This window comes from Pseudophryne corroboree, chromosome 8 (genome assembly GCF_028390025.1).
Source record: "Pseudophryne corroboree isolate aPseCor3 chromosome 8, aPseCor3.hap2, whole genome shotgun sequence".
NCBI lineage: Eukaryota > Metazoa > Chordata > Amphibia > Anura > Myobatrachidae > Pseudophryne > Pseudophryne corroboree.
Genome location: NC_086451.1, coordinates 26,685,563 through 26,701,865, shown reverse-complemented (window position 1 = coordinate 26,701,865; position 16,303 = coordinate 26,685,563). Strand labels below are relative to the sequence as shown.

At 49.2% G+C, this 16,303-nt stretch overlaps 1 protein-coding gene across 1 annotated transcript in view; it reads left to right on the top strand.

Moving 5' to 3' along the window:
* LOC134949719 (extracellular calcium-sensing receptor-like) overlaps positions 1–16,303 on the top strand; it is a 53,160-nt gene that overhangs the window by 34,125 nt on the left and 2,732 nt on the right. The window contains exons 4-5 of the mRNA XM_063938472.1: positions 8,998–9,210; positions 10,298–10,421. Of these exons, the coding sequence (XP_063794542.1) occupies positions 8,998–9,210; positions 10,298–10,421 (337 nt within the window). The remainder of the gene's footprint in view (positions 1–8,997; positions 9,211–10,297; positions 10,422–16,303) is intronic.

Here is a 16,303-nt window from a genome sequence, read left to right as displayed (position 1 = left end):
AAGTTCTCCCTAGCTGAGCGCAACTATGCCATTGGCGACCAGGAGTTGCTAGCCATCAAGCTCGCTCTAGAAGAGTGGAGGTATCTGTTGGAGGGAGCTTCTCATTCAATCACCATACTTACAGACCACAAGAACCTTTTATATCTGAAAGGCGCACAATGTCTCAACCCTCGTCAGGCCAGATGGGCACTTTTCTTTTCCAGGTTCGACTTTAAACTCCAGTTCTGTCCGGGCTCTCAGAATCGCAAGGCCGATGCCCTTTCCCGCTCATGGGAGCAAGAAAATGAGTCAGAGTCTTCAGACAAGCATCCTATTATAAATCCGTTGGCATTCTCCACGGTAGGGATGGACTCTACGCCCCCATCAGGGAAAAGTTTTGTGAAACCGATGCTAAGGAAGAAGCTCATGCATTGGGCCCATGCTTCCCGTTTTGCCGGACATACAGGTATCCAAAAAACCCTGGAGTTTATCTCTAGGTCCTATTGGTGGCCAACTCTGAAAAAGGACATCTTGGAGTTTATTGCATCTTGCCCAAAGTGTGCTCAACATAAGGTATCCCGCCAGTCGCCTGCGGGGCAACTGGTTCCACTATCTGTTCCCCGTCGACCTTGGACCCATTTGTCGATGGATTTTATTACAGATTTACCCATGTGCAACAAGTTCAATACCATCTGGGTGGTAGTTGACCGGTTCACCAAGATGGCACACTTCATTCCTCTCACCGGTCTTCCGTCAGCTTCCAAGTTGGCTCAAGTATTCATACAAGAGATCTTCCGACTCCACGGTCTTCCTGAAGAAATTATCTCAGATCGAGGAGTTCAATTCACAGCCAAATTCTGGCGAAGTTTATGTCAAGTCCTCCAAGTCAAGCTAAAGTTTTCCACGGCTTACCATCCTCAGACCAATGGTCAAACCGAGAGGGTGAATCAGGACTTGGAGGCCTTCCTCCGCATCTATGTGTCCTCCTCTCAAGATGACTGGGTTCAATTACTTCCCTGGGCCGAGTTCTGTCATAACAACCAGTATCATTCTTCATCTGCTTCAACACCATTCTTCACTAACTTTGGATTCCACCCTAAAGTCCCTGAGTTCCAACCGCTTCCAGCAACTTCTGTTCCCGCAGTGGATATCACCTTGCATCAGTTTGCCAATATCTGGAAGAGCGTACGATCAGCTCTGCTCAAGGCATCGTTCAGGTACAAGAAGTTTGCGGATAAGAAGCGTCGAGCAGTTCCTGCTCTCAAGGTGGGTGATCGGGTATGGTTATCCACGAAGAATTTGAGGTTAAGAGTTCCCAGTATGAAGTTTGCACCTCGCTATATCGGTCCTTTCAAGATTGAACAAGTCATCAATCCTGTTGCTTACAGACTCCAGTTGCCTCCCTTCTTAAAAATACCCAGGACATTCCATGTTTCCCTGTTGAAACCGCTGATCTTGAATCGGTTTCATTCCTCACTTCCTCCAACTCCGAAAGTCCAAACTCATCGAGGCGTTGAGTATGAAGTGGCCAAGATCCTGGACTCACGTCACCGTTACGGTCAACTACAATATCTTATTGACTGGAAGGGTTATGGTCCTGAGGAACGTTCATGGACCAATGCTTCTGATGTCCATGCTCCTGCCTTGGTCCGGAGATTCCATTCCAAGTTTCCTCAAAAGCCAAAGAAGTGTCCTGGGGCCACTCCTAAAGGGGGAGGTGCTGTCACGATCCGGGTATCTGGACGCCATTTCTTACCCATCAGATGCCTCCTAAGGCTGGCTCAGCGCTCCTGGACCGGATCCCATCTGTTATCCTGATGTGTACATTCCTGTATCCTCTCCTGTCACTCTGGGACGCTGTCACAGTAAACGCCATATTACACCTGGCATGGCGTCTCCCGCGGCCTCCGCCGCCGTCCCTGAACTTCTGCATGCAGAGTGTCTGAGTGGCGATTACGTCAGCCGCGGCCTCCGCTGTGTCCGCGTGGTTGGATCTGCATCTGTCAGCCTGGCGCCTCCTGTCTCCGGTGGCCGGCGCCGCCATTACTGTTTTCATTAGCACATGGATTACAAACCAAACTTCCCTCCAAGTGTCTGCATGGGCGCAGCCATCTTGGATTCTGTCAGATGATCATTTCCACCAATCTGTTCTCAGTATTGATAATCTGCATAATTGCCTAGCCAATCCCTTCCTTGCTGCAGGTATAAATACACTGTGCCTGAGCAAGGAAGGCGTCAGTGCTTTGGTTGTCAAACCTAGTTCCTGTTTGTCTCTCTCCTGTGATTGTCTTCCAGGTTCCAGCTCCTGTCTCAAGACTTCCACCATAGAGACCCGCACCAGCATTCCACCTGCGGTGTAGCCTGACTCTCCAATCCATTGTGGATTCATCTGTTTCCAGCTACAACATTACCTGCTTCCAGCTCAGCTTCCAGCAGAGTACAGCTTCCCTTAAAGGGCCGGTGTCCTTTCTACACTTTACCACTCTCCACCGGTATTATTATTTCTCCGCTCTCAAGTTCTACATTTCAGTTCATATTTCATCGCTCCCAAGTTCATTTATTATTTAACTGGTTCCAGCCAGTATCCACTCCGTGCTAACAACAGTCTGGTTCCAGCCAGTATCCACAGCAGCTGTTTTATCTTCAGCAACCCAGCTTTTCCTGGAACACCAGCTGGCACAATCCTGGGTTATCTCCATTGCTACAGTCGGGCCTGGTAAGGACTTTCCATCTAGAAGATCATAAGAACTATCTCACACTACCAGTGCCCTGTGGCTCCTGCCATCCTGTAGTACCCAGGAACTGTATTTATTCTTTGCTGACTTTTACGTTTTCTTTTACTGCTGCTGTGTTGCGGAGTTGTCATAATAAACATCATTGACTTTTATCCAAGTTGTCGTGGTCACGCCTTCGGGCAGTTATTATTCATGTTACTTACATGTCCAGGGGTCTGATACAACCTCCCAGGTTCCGGTACATCTCAGCCCCTACAACTGAGGCTGCCTCCCGTCAGCTCAGGCCCTCAGTTGTGACACCTCTTTTCTGGACTGTGTCCAGGATCATCCCTAGGAACAGAAGACAAGTCGTCGGAACCAGCTGCGATTTTGGAATATTGAGAATCCAATCGTGCTGCCGCAACACTACCTGAGATAGTGCTACACCGACCTCCAACTGTTCCCTGGATCTTACCCTTATCAGGGAATCGTCCAAGTAAGGGATAACTAAAATTCCCTTCCTTCGAAGGAATATCATCATTTCGGCCATTACCTTGGTAAAGACCCGGGGTGCCGTGGACCATCCCTACGGCAGCGTCTGAACTGATAGTGACAGTTCTGTACCATAACCTGAGGTACCCTTGGTGAGAAGGGTAAATTTTGACATGAAGGTAAGCATCCTTGATGTCCCGAGACATCATGTAGTCCCCTTCTTCCAGGTTCGCAATCACTGCTCTGAGTGATTCAATCTTGAATTTGAACCTCTGTATGTAAGTGTTCAAAGATTTAGAATCGGTCTCACCGAGCCGTCTGGCTTTGGTACCACAATAGTGTGGAATAATACCCCGTTCCCTGTTGCAGGAGGGGTACCTTGATTATCACCTGCTGGGAATACAGCTTGTGAATGGCTTCCAAAACTGCCTCCCTGTCAGAGGGAGACGTCGGTAAAGCCGACTTTTGGAAACGGCGAGGGGGAGACGTCTCGAATTCCAATTTGTACCCCTGAGATATTACCTGAAGGATCCAGGGGTCTACTTGCGAGTGAGCCCACTGCGCACTGAAATTCATTGAGAACGGGCCCCCACCGTGCCTGAGCTTGTAAAGCCCTAGCGTCATACTGAGGGCTTGGCAGAGGCGGGAAAGTCCTGGGAACTGGCTGATCTCTGCAGCCTTTTTCCTCTCCCTCTGTCACGAGCAGAAAAGAGGAAACTTTTGTCCGCTTGCCAACAAAGGACTGCGCCTGATAATACGGCGTCTTATTTTGAGAGGCGACCTGGGGTACAAACGTGGATTTCCCAGCTATTGCCGTGGCCACCAGGTCTGAAAGACCGACCCCAAATGTCCCCTTTCAAAGGCAATACTTCCAAATGCCGTTTGGAATCCGCATCACCTGACCACTTTACTGGTAGAATTGGACAACGCACTTATACTTGATGCCAGTCGGCAAATATTCCGCTGTGCATCATGCATATATAGAAATGCATCTTTTAAATGCTCTATAGGCAATAATATACTGTCCTTATCTACAGTGGCGTAAGTTCGCCCCAGTCGCCCGGAGGCATGATAAAATGCTGGTGCCCCCCCCCTATACATATAGGAATATATATATATATATATATATATATATATATAAAATGAAGAAGTGGCACTCACGGGACTTGATTGATAAAAATAAGACTCAGGACACGGCGGTCTCAGATGAAAGATCTTTCAGCTGAGACCGCCGTGTCCTGAGTCTTATTTTTATCAATCAAGTCCCGTGAGTGCCACTTCATTGATTTAGCTACAAGGTCCCACAGACCTGTTAGGAGGCACCTGGGCATTAACTGGAGGAGGAGAGAGTGCCGGCACTTTTATATATATATTTGGCTCACCTTGAAAAAGGGGCTTGCGCGCCCCGAAACGTTGGAGTTACCAGCCATGAATTAAAAGCACCAGCACTTTATTCACGCTGTGTCAGTCTCTGAGTGCCGCTGTTTGTTACACAGTTTGCTACCTGCATTAATTCCTCCAGATGGCACCTGAGCAACATATCCATCGCTAGGAGAGTGCCGATCCGACAATTGCAAGTATATATATATATATACACACACACCATATGTAGATATCTGGTACTTGGGGTGAACAGTAGCAGCGTACTCACAATAGTACTTTCACAATAGTAGTATAGATACGGGATGCGGTCAAGATGCCGCCGGCCGGAATCCCGGCGGTCGAAATACCGACGCCGGAATCCCAACCGCCACAATCCCGACATATTCTCCCTTCGTGGATGTCCACGACACCCATAGAGGGAGAATATAATAGTGTGCCGAGCGTAGCGAGGCACCGTGCCCGCAGCGTAGCGAGCGAAGCGAGCCCGCAAGGGGCTGCGTTCCGCTCGCCACCCCTGTCGGGATTGTGTGGTCGGGATTCCGGCGTCGGTATTTCGACCGCCGGGATTCCGGCCGGCGGCATTTAGTACTGATCCCATAGATACACATACCTCTTTCACTTACACAAACCTCTTTCAATTAAACAGACACACACATGCCTCTTTCAATTACACACACACACACATGCATCTTTCACTTACACACACACGCCTTTCACTTACACACACGCATCTTTCACTTACACACACATGCATGTCTTTTACTTACACACACTTACATGCCTCTCACGTAAACCCACACTCACATGCCTCTTTCACTTACACACATATGCATCTTTCAATTACACACACACAATTACACACACACACGCCTTTTTCAATTACACACACACACACAATTACACACACACATGCCTCTTTCACTTAAACAGACACACCCATGCCTCTTTCAATTACACACACACAATTACACACACACACACACACACACACACACACACACACACACACACACACACATACCACGCCTCATTCAATTACACACACACACACTCACATGCCTTTCACTTACACACTTACATGCCTTTCACTTACATACACACACGCCTATTTCAATTACACACAAACACAGTTACACACCCACAATTACACACACATGCCTCTTTCAATTAAACAGACACACACATGCCTCTTTCAACTACACACACAATTACACACACACACCACGCCTCATTTAATTACCCACACAATTACACACACACACACACACACACACACACACACACACACACACACACACACAATTACACACACACACCTCATTTAATTACACACACAATTACACACACACACTTACACACAATTACACACACCACGCCTCATTTAATTACACACACACACACACACACACACACACACACACACACACGTCTTTTTCACTTAAACACACAACTTTCGTTAAAACACACAGACACACACACACACCTCCCTTAAAATTATCAACACACATAAACAGTCAGTGTTGCCAATATTTATTAAAGATACCCCCAGTAATCAACCCCATACACACACATACACCACACACACACCACACACAGTGCAGCAGCATGAGGCAGGTGGTGCCAGTGCCTACCTTCGGCTAGCAGCAGGATGGAGGAAGAGAGAGCTATAGACGGCCAGCTCTTTTGGAAGTGCCTGTGATCAGCTGTGCGCTGGAGCTCCCCCTAGCTGCAGCCAGCTGCCAGCTCGTCTCTGTGGATACGAGGAGGCAGCTGCTGCAGCCGTGTCACGACACTGACACCGATCCTCCATCCACATTTGGCAGAGCGGCGATTGATTATCGGGCAGTGGGAGGCAATGGAGGACAGGTGCCCCCTTGAGGTCAGGAGCCCGGCGGCAGCCGACTCCACTGCCTCCCACAGTTCCGCCACTGCTTATCTAGGATATCAATATTTCCAGTCAGGGAATCCGACCACGCCAACCCAGCACTGCACATCCAGGCTGAGGCGATTGCTGGTCGCAGTATAACACCAGTATGTGTGTAAATACATTTTAGGATACCCTCCTGCTTTCTATCAGCAGGATCCTTAAGGGCGGCCATCTCAGGAGAGGGTAGAGCCCTTGTTCTTACAAGCGTGTGAGCGCCTTATCCCCCCTAGGGGGTGTTTCCCAACGCACCCTTACCTCTGGCGGGAAAGTGTATACTATACTGCCAATAACTTTTTAGAAATTATCAATTGTTATCAGGGGGAAACCCACGCATCATCACACACCTCATTTTATTTCTCAGATTCAGGAAAACTACAGGTAGTTTTTCCCTCACCGAACATAATACCCCTTTTTGGTGGTACTCGTATTATCAGAAATGTGTAAAACATTTTCCATTGCCTCAATCATGTAACGTGTGGCCCTACTGGAAATCACAGTTGTCTCTTCACCGTCGACACAGGAGTCAGTATCCGTGTCGGCGTCTGTATCTGCCATCTGAGGTAACGGGCGCTTTAGAGCCCCTGACGGCCTATGAGACGTCTGGACAGGCACAAGCTGAGTAGCCGGCTGTCTCATGTCAACCACTGTTTTTTATACAGAGCTGACACTGTCACGTAATTTTCAACAGTACATCCACTCAGGTGTCGACCCCCTAGGGGGTGACATCACTGTTACAGACACTCTGCTCCGTCTCCACATCATTTTTCTCCTCATACATGTTGACACAAACGTACCGACACACAGCACACACACAGGGAATGCTCTGATAGAGGACAGGACCCCACTAGCCCTTTGGGGAGACAGAGGGAGAGTTTTCCAGCACACACCAGAGCGCTATATATATATACAGGGATAACCTTATATAAGTGTTTTTCCCCTTATAGCTGCTGTATGTTTTAATACTGCGCCTAATTAGTGCCCCCCTCTCTTTTTTAACCCTTTCTGTAGTGTAGTGACTGCAGGGAAGAGCCAGGGAGCTTCCCTCCAGCTGAGCTGTGAGGGAAAATGGCGCCAGTGTGCTGAGGAGATAGGCTCCGCCCCCTTTTCGGCGGCCTTATCTCCCGTTTTTCTGTATATTCTGGCAGGGGTTAAATGCATCCATATAGCCCAGGAGCTATATGTGATGTATTTTTTGCCATGTAAGGTATTTTTATCATGTTTTTATTGCGTCTCAGGGCGCCCCCCCCCCCCCCCCCCCCAGCGCTCTGCACCCTCAGTGACCGGAGTGTGAAGTGTGCTGAGAGCAATGGCGCACAGCTGCGGTGCTGTGCGCTACCTTATTGAAAACAGGAACGTCTTCTGCCGCCGATTTTTCCGGACCTCTTCGCTCTTCTGGCTCTGTAAGGGGGCCGGCGGCGCGGCTCCGGGACCCATCCAGGCTGGGCCTGTGATCGTCCCTCTGGAGCTAATGTCCAGTATCCAAGAAGCCCAATCCACTCTGCACGCAGGTGAGTTCGCTTCTTCTCCCCTTAGTCCCTCGATGCAGTGAGCCTGTTGCCAGCAGGTCTCACTGAAAATAAAAAAACTAAAACTAAACTTTTCACTAAGCAGCTCAGGAGAGCCCCTAGTGTGCACCCTTCTCGTCGGGCACAGAAATCTAACTGAGGCTTGGAGGAGGGTCATAGGGGGAGGAGCCAGTGCACACCAGATAATCCTAAAGCTTTCTTTTAGATGTGCCCAGACTCCTGCGGAGCCGCTATTCCCCATGGTCCTTACGGAGTCCCCAGCATCCACTTAGGACGTTAGAGAAAACTTTGTTACGCCGTGAGTAAAATACCAAACTTTTGTGCTAATTTACTTGGCGCAGGCGCACTGCGTACATTGCGCATGCGCAGTTTGCGACTAATCGCTCTGTAGCGGAAGAAAATAACGAGCGAACAACTCAGAATGACCCCCAATATTCCTACCCTCTTTCCCTTGGTACCCTGGGAACACAGACATGTGCATGCTGGTAATTGAAGTCACATAAATATTTGAGATAAACCTATGCAGAGGTCAAGAAAAAGACTAGTCAGTGCTAGATATATATTCTGATATTTTGTGTATATATACCAAATTATACCTTTGCCTCAAGATAGAATCCCCCCCCCACCCCCCCACCTTCCAAAAGAAAATCTAAATCCTGACAATTATGAGGACAAAATTGTGCATACGGTATATGCTGAATCCATGCCTTGGATGGAGGTAAAGTGGGTGGAGATAAAGTAGCAGCCAATCAGCTCCTAACTGTCATTTGTCAAACCCAGCTGTGACATGGAAGTTAGGAGCTGATTGGCTGGTACTTTATCTGCATCCAAGACCCCTGAGTGTTAGTATCTGCAGAGCTCTCAGCTCAAAACCATAATTCTCCTCAGATTATGATTCATTAATGAACGTGGATTTTGTGGTCTCCTCTTTATTCCTTGCTGTGGCGTAACAAATGTTATTATGTTTTTATTTCAGCTTCTTTATCACTTGAGAAGAGTCCATTTTGTCAACACTGCCGGCGAAGAAGTGTCATTTGATGCTAACGGAGACATCAACGGCTACTTTGATATTCTGAATTGGCAGCTAGAAGACAACATTGGTAAATATGTGAAAGTCGGGACGGTCAGCCCCAGTCAGGGATTCTCCAGTAATAACAGCGCCATCTACTGGGCTGGAGGACCGGGCAAGGTGAATTTCCGTTTTCATGCTAGTACCATGCACTATTAAAACAATCTTGTTTTCGTAAAGTGTTTTAGGGATAGAGATTATGTATTACGTTTTATGTCCATAGCTTTATTACTTAATACCAGTAGCGGCTTTTGCCACGGGCAAGCAGGCTTTTTACCCGGGGCGCCGCTACCCTGGGGGCGCAGCCGCAGTGGCAAGAGCCACTAATAATCCTGCCTCCCCGCTCCCCGGCCACCGGCTGCGGCGAGCGCCGTGTGCGCCCGCTGCAGCCGGTGTCGTTGACTGACGCTAGAGGTCAAAATTGAACCCTAGTGTCAGTGCGGCGCTGCTATGGGAGAGACGTCATGATGTCTCTCCCATAGAGAGGAGCCGGCGCCAGGAGACAGCAGCAGCAGCGGCAGCGGTCCGGAAGCAGGAGCGAGGCTGGTAAGTGTTGTTGTTTTTTTAGGGTTTCAAAGCGGCCCTACTACAGGGGGCACATACTGGGGGCACTACTACAGGGGGCACATACTGGGGGCAATACTACTAGGGGCACTACTACTGGGGGCACTACTTCATGGGGAACATACCGGGGGCACAGCTACTGGAGGCAGGTCTACAGGGGGCACAACTACAGGGGGCACATACTGGGGGCACTGATACAGGGGGAACAGCTACTGGGGGCACTACTACAGGTGGCACAAGTACTAGGGGCACAACTGCAGGGGGAACAGCTACTGGGGGCAAATTAACTGGGGGCACAGCTGCTGGGGACAAATCTACAGGGGGGCCAAGTACAGGGGGCACAGCTACAGGGGGCAAATCAACTGGGGTGCACAACTACTTGGGGCAAATCTGGGGGCACAGCTACTGGGGACATAACTGTGACCACGACCCTCCCCTATGAAGCCACGCCCCTATTTTTCGTGAACTGTTTTGCCGCGGGTGGGGGTTGGGGGGGTGGGGGGTCAGTGGAAACTTTCGCACTGGGCGCCACAAGGTGTAGAACCGGCTCTGCTTAATACTATACACTTATGTGCCTTATTCTAAAAATGAGTCAAATAAAAGGAAAGTTTAGATGCTGTATTTGTTCTGTTTGATATACCAGGTTCCAAAATCAGTCTGCAGCTCTGACTGCCCTCCTGGCTACAGGAAGACGCCGCGGAGAGGTCAGCCGGTCTGTTGCTTTGACTGCCTTCTGTGCCCAGAGGGGATGATTTCCAACCAAACAAGTGAGTATTAGTCCCACTCTCTGCTCAATACTGACTCAGGGCCTGATTGAGATGCATTCGCAATGCCGACGCAGCAGTGACCTTTTTTAGTGACGGAACTGTGCGGCATCGCAAGTGTAGCAGCCGCCCACTAGTGCACACAGACGGCCCTCCAAAGCCATCACAACATGCTCAGCAACTGAGTACCCCGTCGCAACTGCAACGCAGATTCGAGGAACACCGACTCCCTGAGTGTCTCCACGGCTAATGCAGAAAAGCAGCGGAAGCTGCAGCACTGGCGCCATGTTTTATGCGTACGGCTTCACAGTCACGTGCCGAGACACGCCCTGAAAACGGTCACGGCGCGTCTGTTTCTGCAGACACTCCCCGTTACCTCCCCCAAATGTCCCCTTCCTGTTATGTACTCTGCGACTGACTCCTCACCGCAAGCGGCATCGCAAAGGTCTCTTGGCGGGTGCGCACTTCAGCCGCGACGCATGCGGATTCTGCTGATAATAGCTCAGCTGTGACACCATTGAAGTTGCGGCTGCATCTATATCAGGCTCTCAATACACATTTCACACATTGATCCACACTCTGGGAGGGAGCAGACAGGTTAGCGGTGTGGGGAGGCAGCAGGGGGGTGTTACATAGATAGATTTATTTTAAAATGCAGAATTATAGGGATTAAAGTGACTTGCGTGTAATATTTCTGCCTGCGTGGTGCAGCATGCCACAGATTTTGTTGACATTAAATAGCTAATTTCCACAACCCTTTTATTAGAGCCCTGTGAGACATGATTGATAACTTATATGGAGCCAATCAATCAATATTACCATACAGGGCACCTCTAGGATAGGATAGGGGTGCAGGTTATTTATATTTATAAGGAATGAGAGAATCAGAAAATAATTTACAATTGTGGGTAGAACCTTAGAAACAGAACTCCCAGTGCTATCTGCTTCTGATAGAGACTCAATGCATTTTAATGACAATGGGGGTTATTCCGAGATGATTGTAGCTGTGCTAAATTTAGCACAGCTACGATCATTCACACTGACATGCGGGGGGATGCCCAGCACAGGGCTAGTCCGCCCCACATGTCAGTGCCAACCCCCCCCCCCCTCCCCCCCACAGAAGTTCCCCTACAGAATGCCTTTGCACTTCAAGATTAGCTCCCGACCAGCGCAGCTTTACCGTACTGGCCGGGAGCTACTCATCACTCCCCGGCCCGCAGCGGCTGCGTGTGACGTCACGCAGCCACTGCGGCCCGCCCCCCGTTCGGTCCGGCCATGCCTGCGTTGGCCGGACCGCGCCCACAAAACGGCGGCCAAACGCTGCCGTTCTGCCTCCCACCCGCCCAGCGACCACCTCTGCCTGTCAATCAGGCAGAGGCGATCGTAGCTAGTTGAGAGTTGATTGCAGCAGCAAATTTGTTAGCAGTTGGGCCAAACCATGGACGTTATTCCGAGTTGATCGCTAGCTACCGTTGTTCGCAGCGCAGCGACCAGTGAAAAAATAAGAATTTACTTACCGATAATTCTATTTCTCGGAGTCCGTAGTGGATGCTGGGGTTCCTGAAAGGACCATGGGGAATAGCGGCTCCGCAGGAGACAGGGCACAAAAAGTAAAGCTTTAGGATCAGGTGGTGTGCACTGGCTCCTCCCCCTATGACCCTCCTCCAAGCCTCAGTTAGGATACTGTGCCCGGACGAGCGTACACAATAAGGAAGGATTTATGAATCCCGGGTAAGACTCATACCAGCCACACCAATCACACTGTACAACCTGTGATCTGAACCCAGTTAACAGTATGATAACAGCGGAGCCTCTGAAAGATGGCTCACAACAATAATAACCCGATTTTTGTAACTATGTACAAGTATTGCAGATAATCCGCACTTGGGATGGGCGCCCAGCATCCACTACGGACTCCGAGAAATAGAATTATCGGTAAGTAAATTCTTATTTTCTCTATCGTCCTAGTGGATGCTGGGGTTCCTGAAAGGGCCATGGGGATTATACCAAAGCTCCCAAACGGGCAGGAGAGTGCGGATGACTCTGCAGCACCGAATGAGAGAACTCCAGGTCCTCCTTAGCCAGGTTATCAAATTTGTAGGATTTTACAAACGTGTTTGCCCCTGACTAAATAGCCGCTCGGCAAAGTTGTAAAGCCGAGACCCCTCGGGCAGCCGCCCAAGATGAGCCCACCTTCCTTGTGGAATGGGCATTTACATATTTTGGCTGTGGCAGGCCTGCCACAGAATGTGCAAGCTGAATTGTATTACACATCCAACTAGCAAAAGTCTGCTTAGAAGCAAGAGCACCCAGTTTGTTGGGTGCATACAGGATAACAGCAAGTCAGTTTTCCTGACTCCAGCCGTCCTGGAACCTATATTTTCAGGGCCCTGACCACATCTAGCAACTTGGAGTCCTCCAAGTCCCTAGTAGGCGCAAGACACCACAATAAGCTGGTTCAGGTGAAACACTGACACCACCTTAGGGAGAGAACTGGGGACGAGTCCGCAGCTCTGCCCTGTCCGAATGGAAAAACAGATATGGGCTTTTTTGAGAAAAAAACCACCAATTTGACACTCGCCTGGTCCAGGCCAGGTCCAAGAGCATGTTCACTTTTCATGTGAGATGCTTCAAATCCACAGATTTGACTGGTTTTAAACCAATGTGTTTTGAGGAATCCCAGAACTACGTTGAGATCCCACAGTGCCACTGGAGGCACAAAAGGGGGTTGTATATGCAATACTCCCTTGACAAACTTCTGGACTTCAGGAACTGAAGCCAATTCTTTCTGGAAGAAAAATCGACAGGGCCGAAATTTGAACCTTAATGGACCCCAATTTGAGGCCCATAGACACTCCTGTTTGCAGGAAATGCAGGAATCGACCGAGTTGAAATTTCTTCGTGGGGCCTTCCTGGCCTCACACCACGCAACATACTTTCGCCACATGTGGTGATAATGTTGTGCGGTCACCTCCTTTCTGGCTTTGACCAGGGTAGGAATGACCTCTTCCTGAATGCCTTTTCCCTTAGGATCCGGCGTTCCACCGCCATGCCGTCAAACGCAGCTGCGGTAAGTCTTGGAACAGACATGGTACTTGCTGAAACAAGTCCCTTCTTAGCGGCAGAGGCCATAAGTCCTCTGTGAGCATCTCTTGAAGTTCCGGGTACCAAGTCCTTCTTGGCCAATCCGGAGCCATGAGTATAGTTCTTACTCCTCTACGTCTTATAATTCTCAGTTCCTTAGGTATGAAAAGCAGAGGATGGAACACATACACCGACTGGTACACCCACGGTGTTACCAGAACGTCCACAGCTATTGCCTGAGGGTCTCTTAACCTGGCGCAATACCTGTCCCGTTTTTTGTTCAGACGGGACGCCATCATGTCCACCTTTGGTAATTCCCAACGGTTTACAATCATGTGGAAAACTTCCTCATGAAGTTCCCACTCTGCCGGGTGGAGGTCGTGCCTACTGAGGAAGTCTGCTTCCCAGTTTCCATTCCCGGAATGAAACACTGCTGACAGTGCTATCACATGATTTTCCGCCCAGCGAAAAGTCCTTGCAGTTTTTGCCACTGCCCTCCTGCTTCTTGTGCCGCCCTGTCTATTTACGTGGGCGACTGCCGTGATGTTTTATCCCACTGGATCAATACCGGCTGACCTTGAAGCAGAGGTCTTGCTAAGCTTAGAGCATTATAAATTTACCCTTAGCTATATTTATGTGGAGAAAAGTCTCCAGACTTGATCACACTCCCTGGAAATTTTTTCCTTGTGTGACTGCTCCCCAGCCTCTCGGGCTGGCCTCCGTGGTCACCAACATCCAAAACTGAATGCCGAATCTGCGGCCCTCTAGAAGATGAGCACTCTGTAACCACCACAGGAGAGACACCCTTGTCCTTGGATATAGGGTTATCCGCTGATGCATCTGAAGATGCGATCCGGACCATTTGTCCAGCAGATCCCACTGAAAAGTTCTTGCATGAAATCTGCCGACTGGAATTGCTTCGAAGGAAGTCACCATTTTTTTACCATGGCCCTTGTGCAATGATGCACTGATTTTAGGAGGTTCCTGACTAGCTCGGATAACTCCCTGGCTTTCTCTTCCGGGAGAAACACCTTTTTCTGGACTGTGTCCAGAATCATCCCTAAGCACAGGAGACTTGTTGTCGGGATCATGCTACTCCGACCTCCAACTGTTCCCTGGACTTTGCCCTTATCAGGAGATCGTCCAAGTAAGGGATAATTAAGACGCCTTTTCTTCGAAGAAGAACCATCATTTCGGCCATTACCTTGGTAAAGACCCGGGGTGCCGTGGACAATCCAAACGGCAGCGTCTGAAACTGATAGTGACAGTTCTGTACCACGAACCTGAGGTACCCTTAGTGATAAGGGCAAATTTGGGACATGGAGGTAAGCATCCCTGATGTCTCGGGACACCATATAGTCCCCTTCTTCCCGGTTCGTTATCACTGCTCTGAGTGACTCCATCTTGATTTGAACCTTTGTAAGTGTTCAAATTTTTTTAGATTTAGAATAGGTCTCACCTAGCCTTCTGGCTTCAGTACCACAATATAGTGTGGAATAATACCCCTTTTCTTGTTGTAGGAGGGGTAATTTAATTATCACCTGCTGGGAATACAGCTCGTGAATTGTTTCCCATACTGCCTCCTTGTCGGAGGGAGACCTTGGTAAAGCAGACTTCAGGAGCCTGCGCAGGGGAAACGTCTCGACATTCCAATCTGTACCCCTGGGATACTACTTGTAGGATCCAGGGGTCCTGTACGGTCTCAGCGTCATGCTGAGAGCTTGTCAGAAGCGGTGGAACGCTTCTGTTCCTGGGAATGGGCTGCCTGCTGCAGTCTTCTTCCCTTTCCTCTATCCCTGGGCAGATATGACTCTTATAGGGACGAAAGGACTGAAGCTGAAAAGACGGTGTCTTTTTCTGCAGAGATGTGACTTAGGGTAAAAAACGGTGGATTTTCCAGCAGTTGCCGTGACCACCAGGTCCGATGGACCGACCCCAAATAACTCCTCTTCCTTTATACGGCAATACACCTTTGTGCCGTTTGGAATCTGCATCACCTGACCACTGTCGTGTCCATAAACATCTTCTGGCAGATATGGACATCGCACTTACTCTTGATGCCAGAGTGCAAATATCCCTCTGTGCATCTCGCATATATAGAAATGCATCCTTTAAATGCTCTATAGTCAATAAAATACTGTCCCTGTCAAGGGTATCAATATTTTTAGTCAGGGAATCCGACCAAGCCACCCCAGCTCTGCACATCCAGGCTGAGGCGATCGCTGGTCGCAGTATAACACCAGTATGTGTGTATATACTTTTTATGATATTTTCCAGCCTCCTGTCAGCTGGCTCCTTGAGGACGGCCCTATCTATAGACGGTACCGCCACTTGTTCTGATAAGCGTGTGAGCGCCTTATCCACCCTAAGGGGTGTTTCCCAACGCGCCCTAACTTCTGGCGGGAAAGGGTATACCGCCCATATTTTCTATCGGGGGGAACCCACGCATCATCACACACTTCATTTAATTTATCTGATTCAGGAAAAACTACGGTAGTTTTTTCACATCCCACATAATACCCTCTTTTGTGGTACTTGTAGTATCAGAAATATGTAACACCTCCTTCATTGCCCTTAACGTGTGGCCCTAATAAGGAATACGTTTGTTTATTCACCGTCGACACTGGATTCAGTGTCCCTGTCTGTGTCTGTGTCGACCGACTAAAGTAAACGGGCGTTTTAAAACCCCTGACGGTGTTTTTGAGACGTCTGGACCGGTACTAATTGTTTGTCGGCCGTCTCATGTCGTCAACCGACCTTGCCGCGTGTTGACATTATCACGTAATTCCCTAAATAAGCCA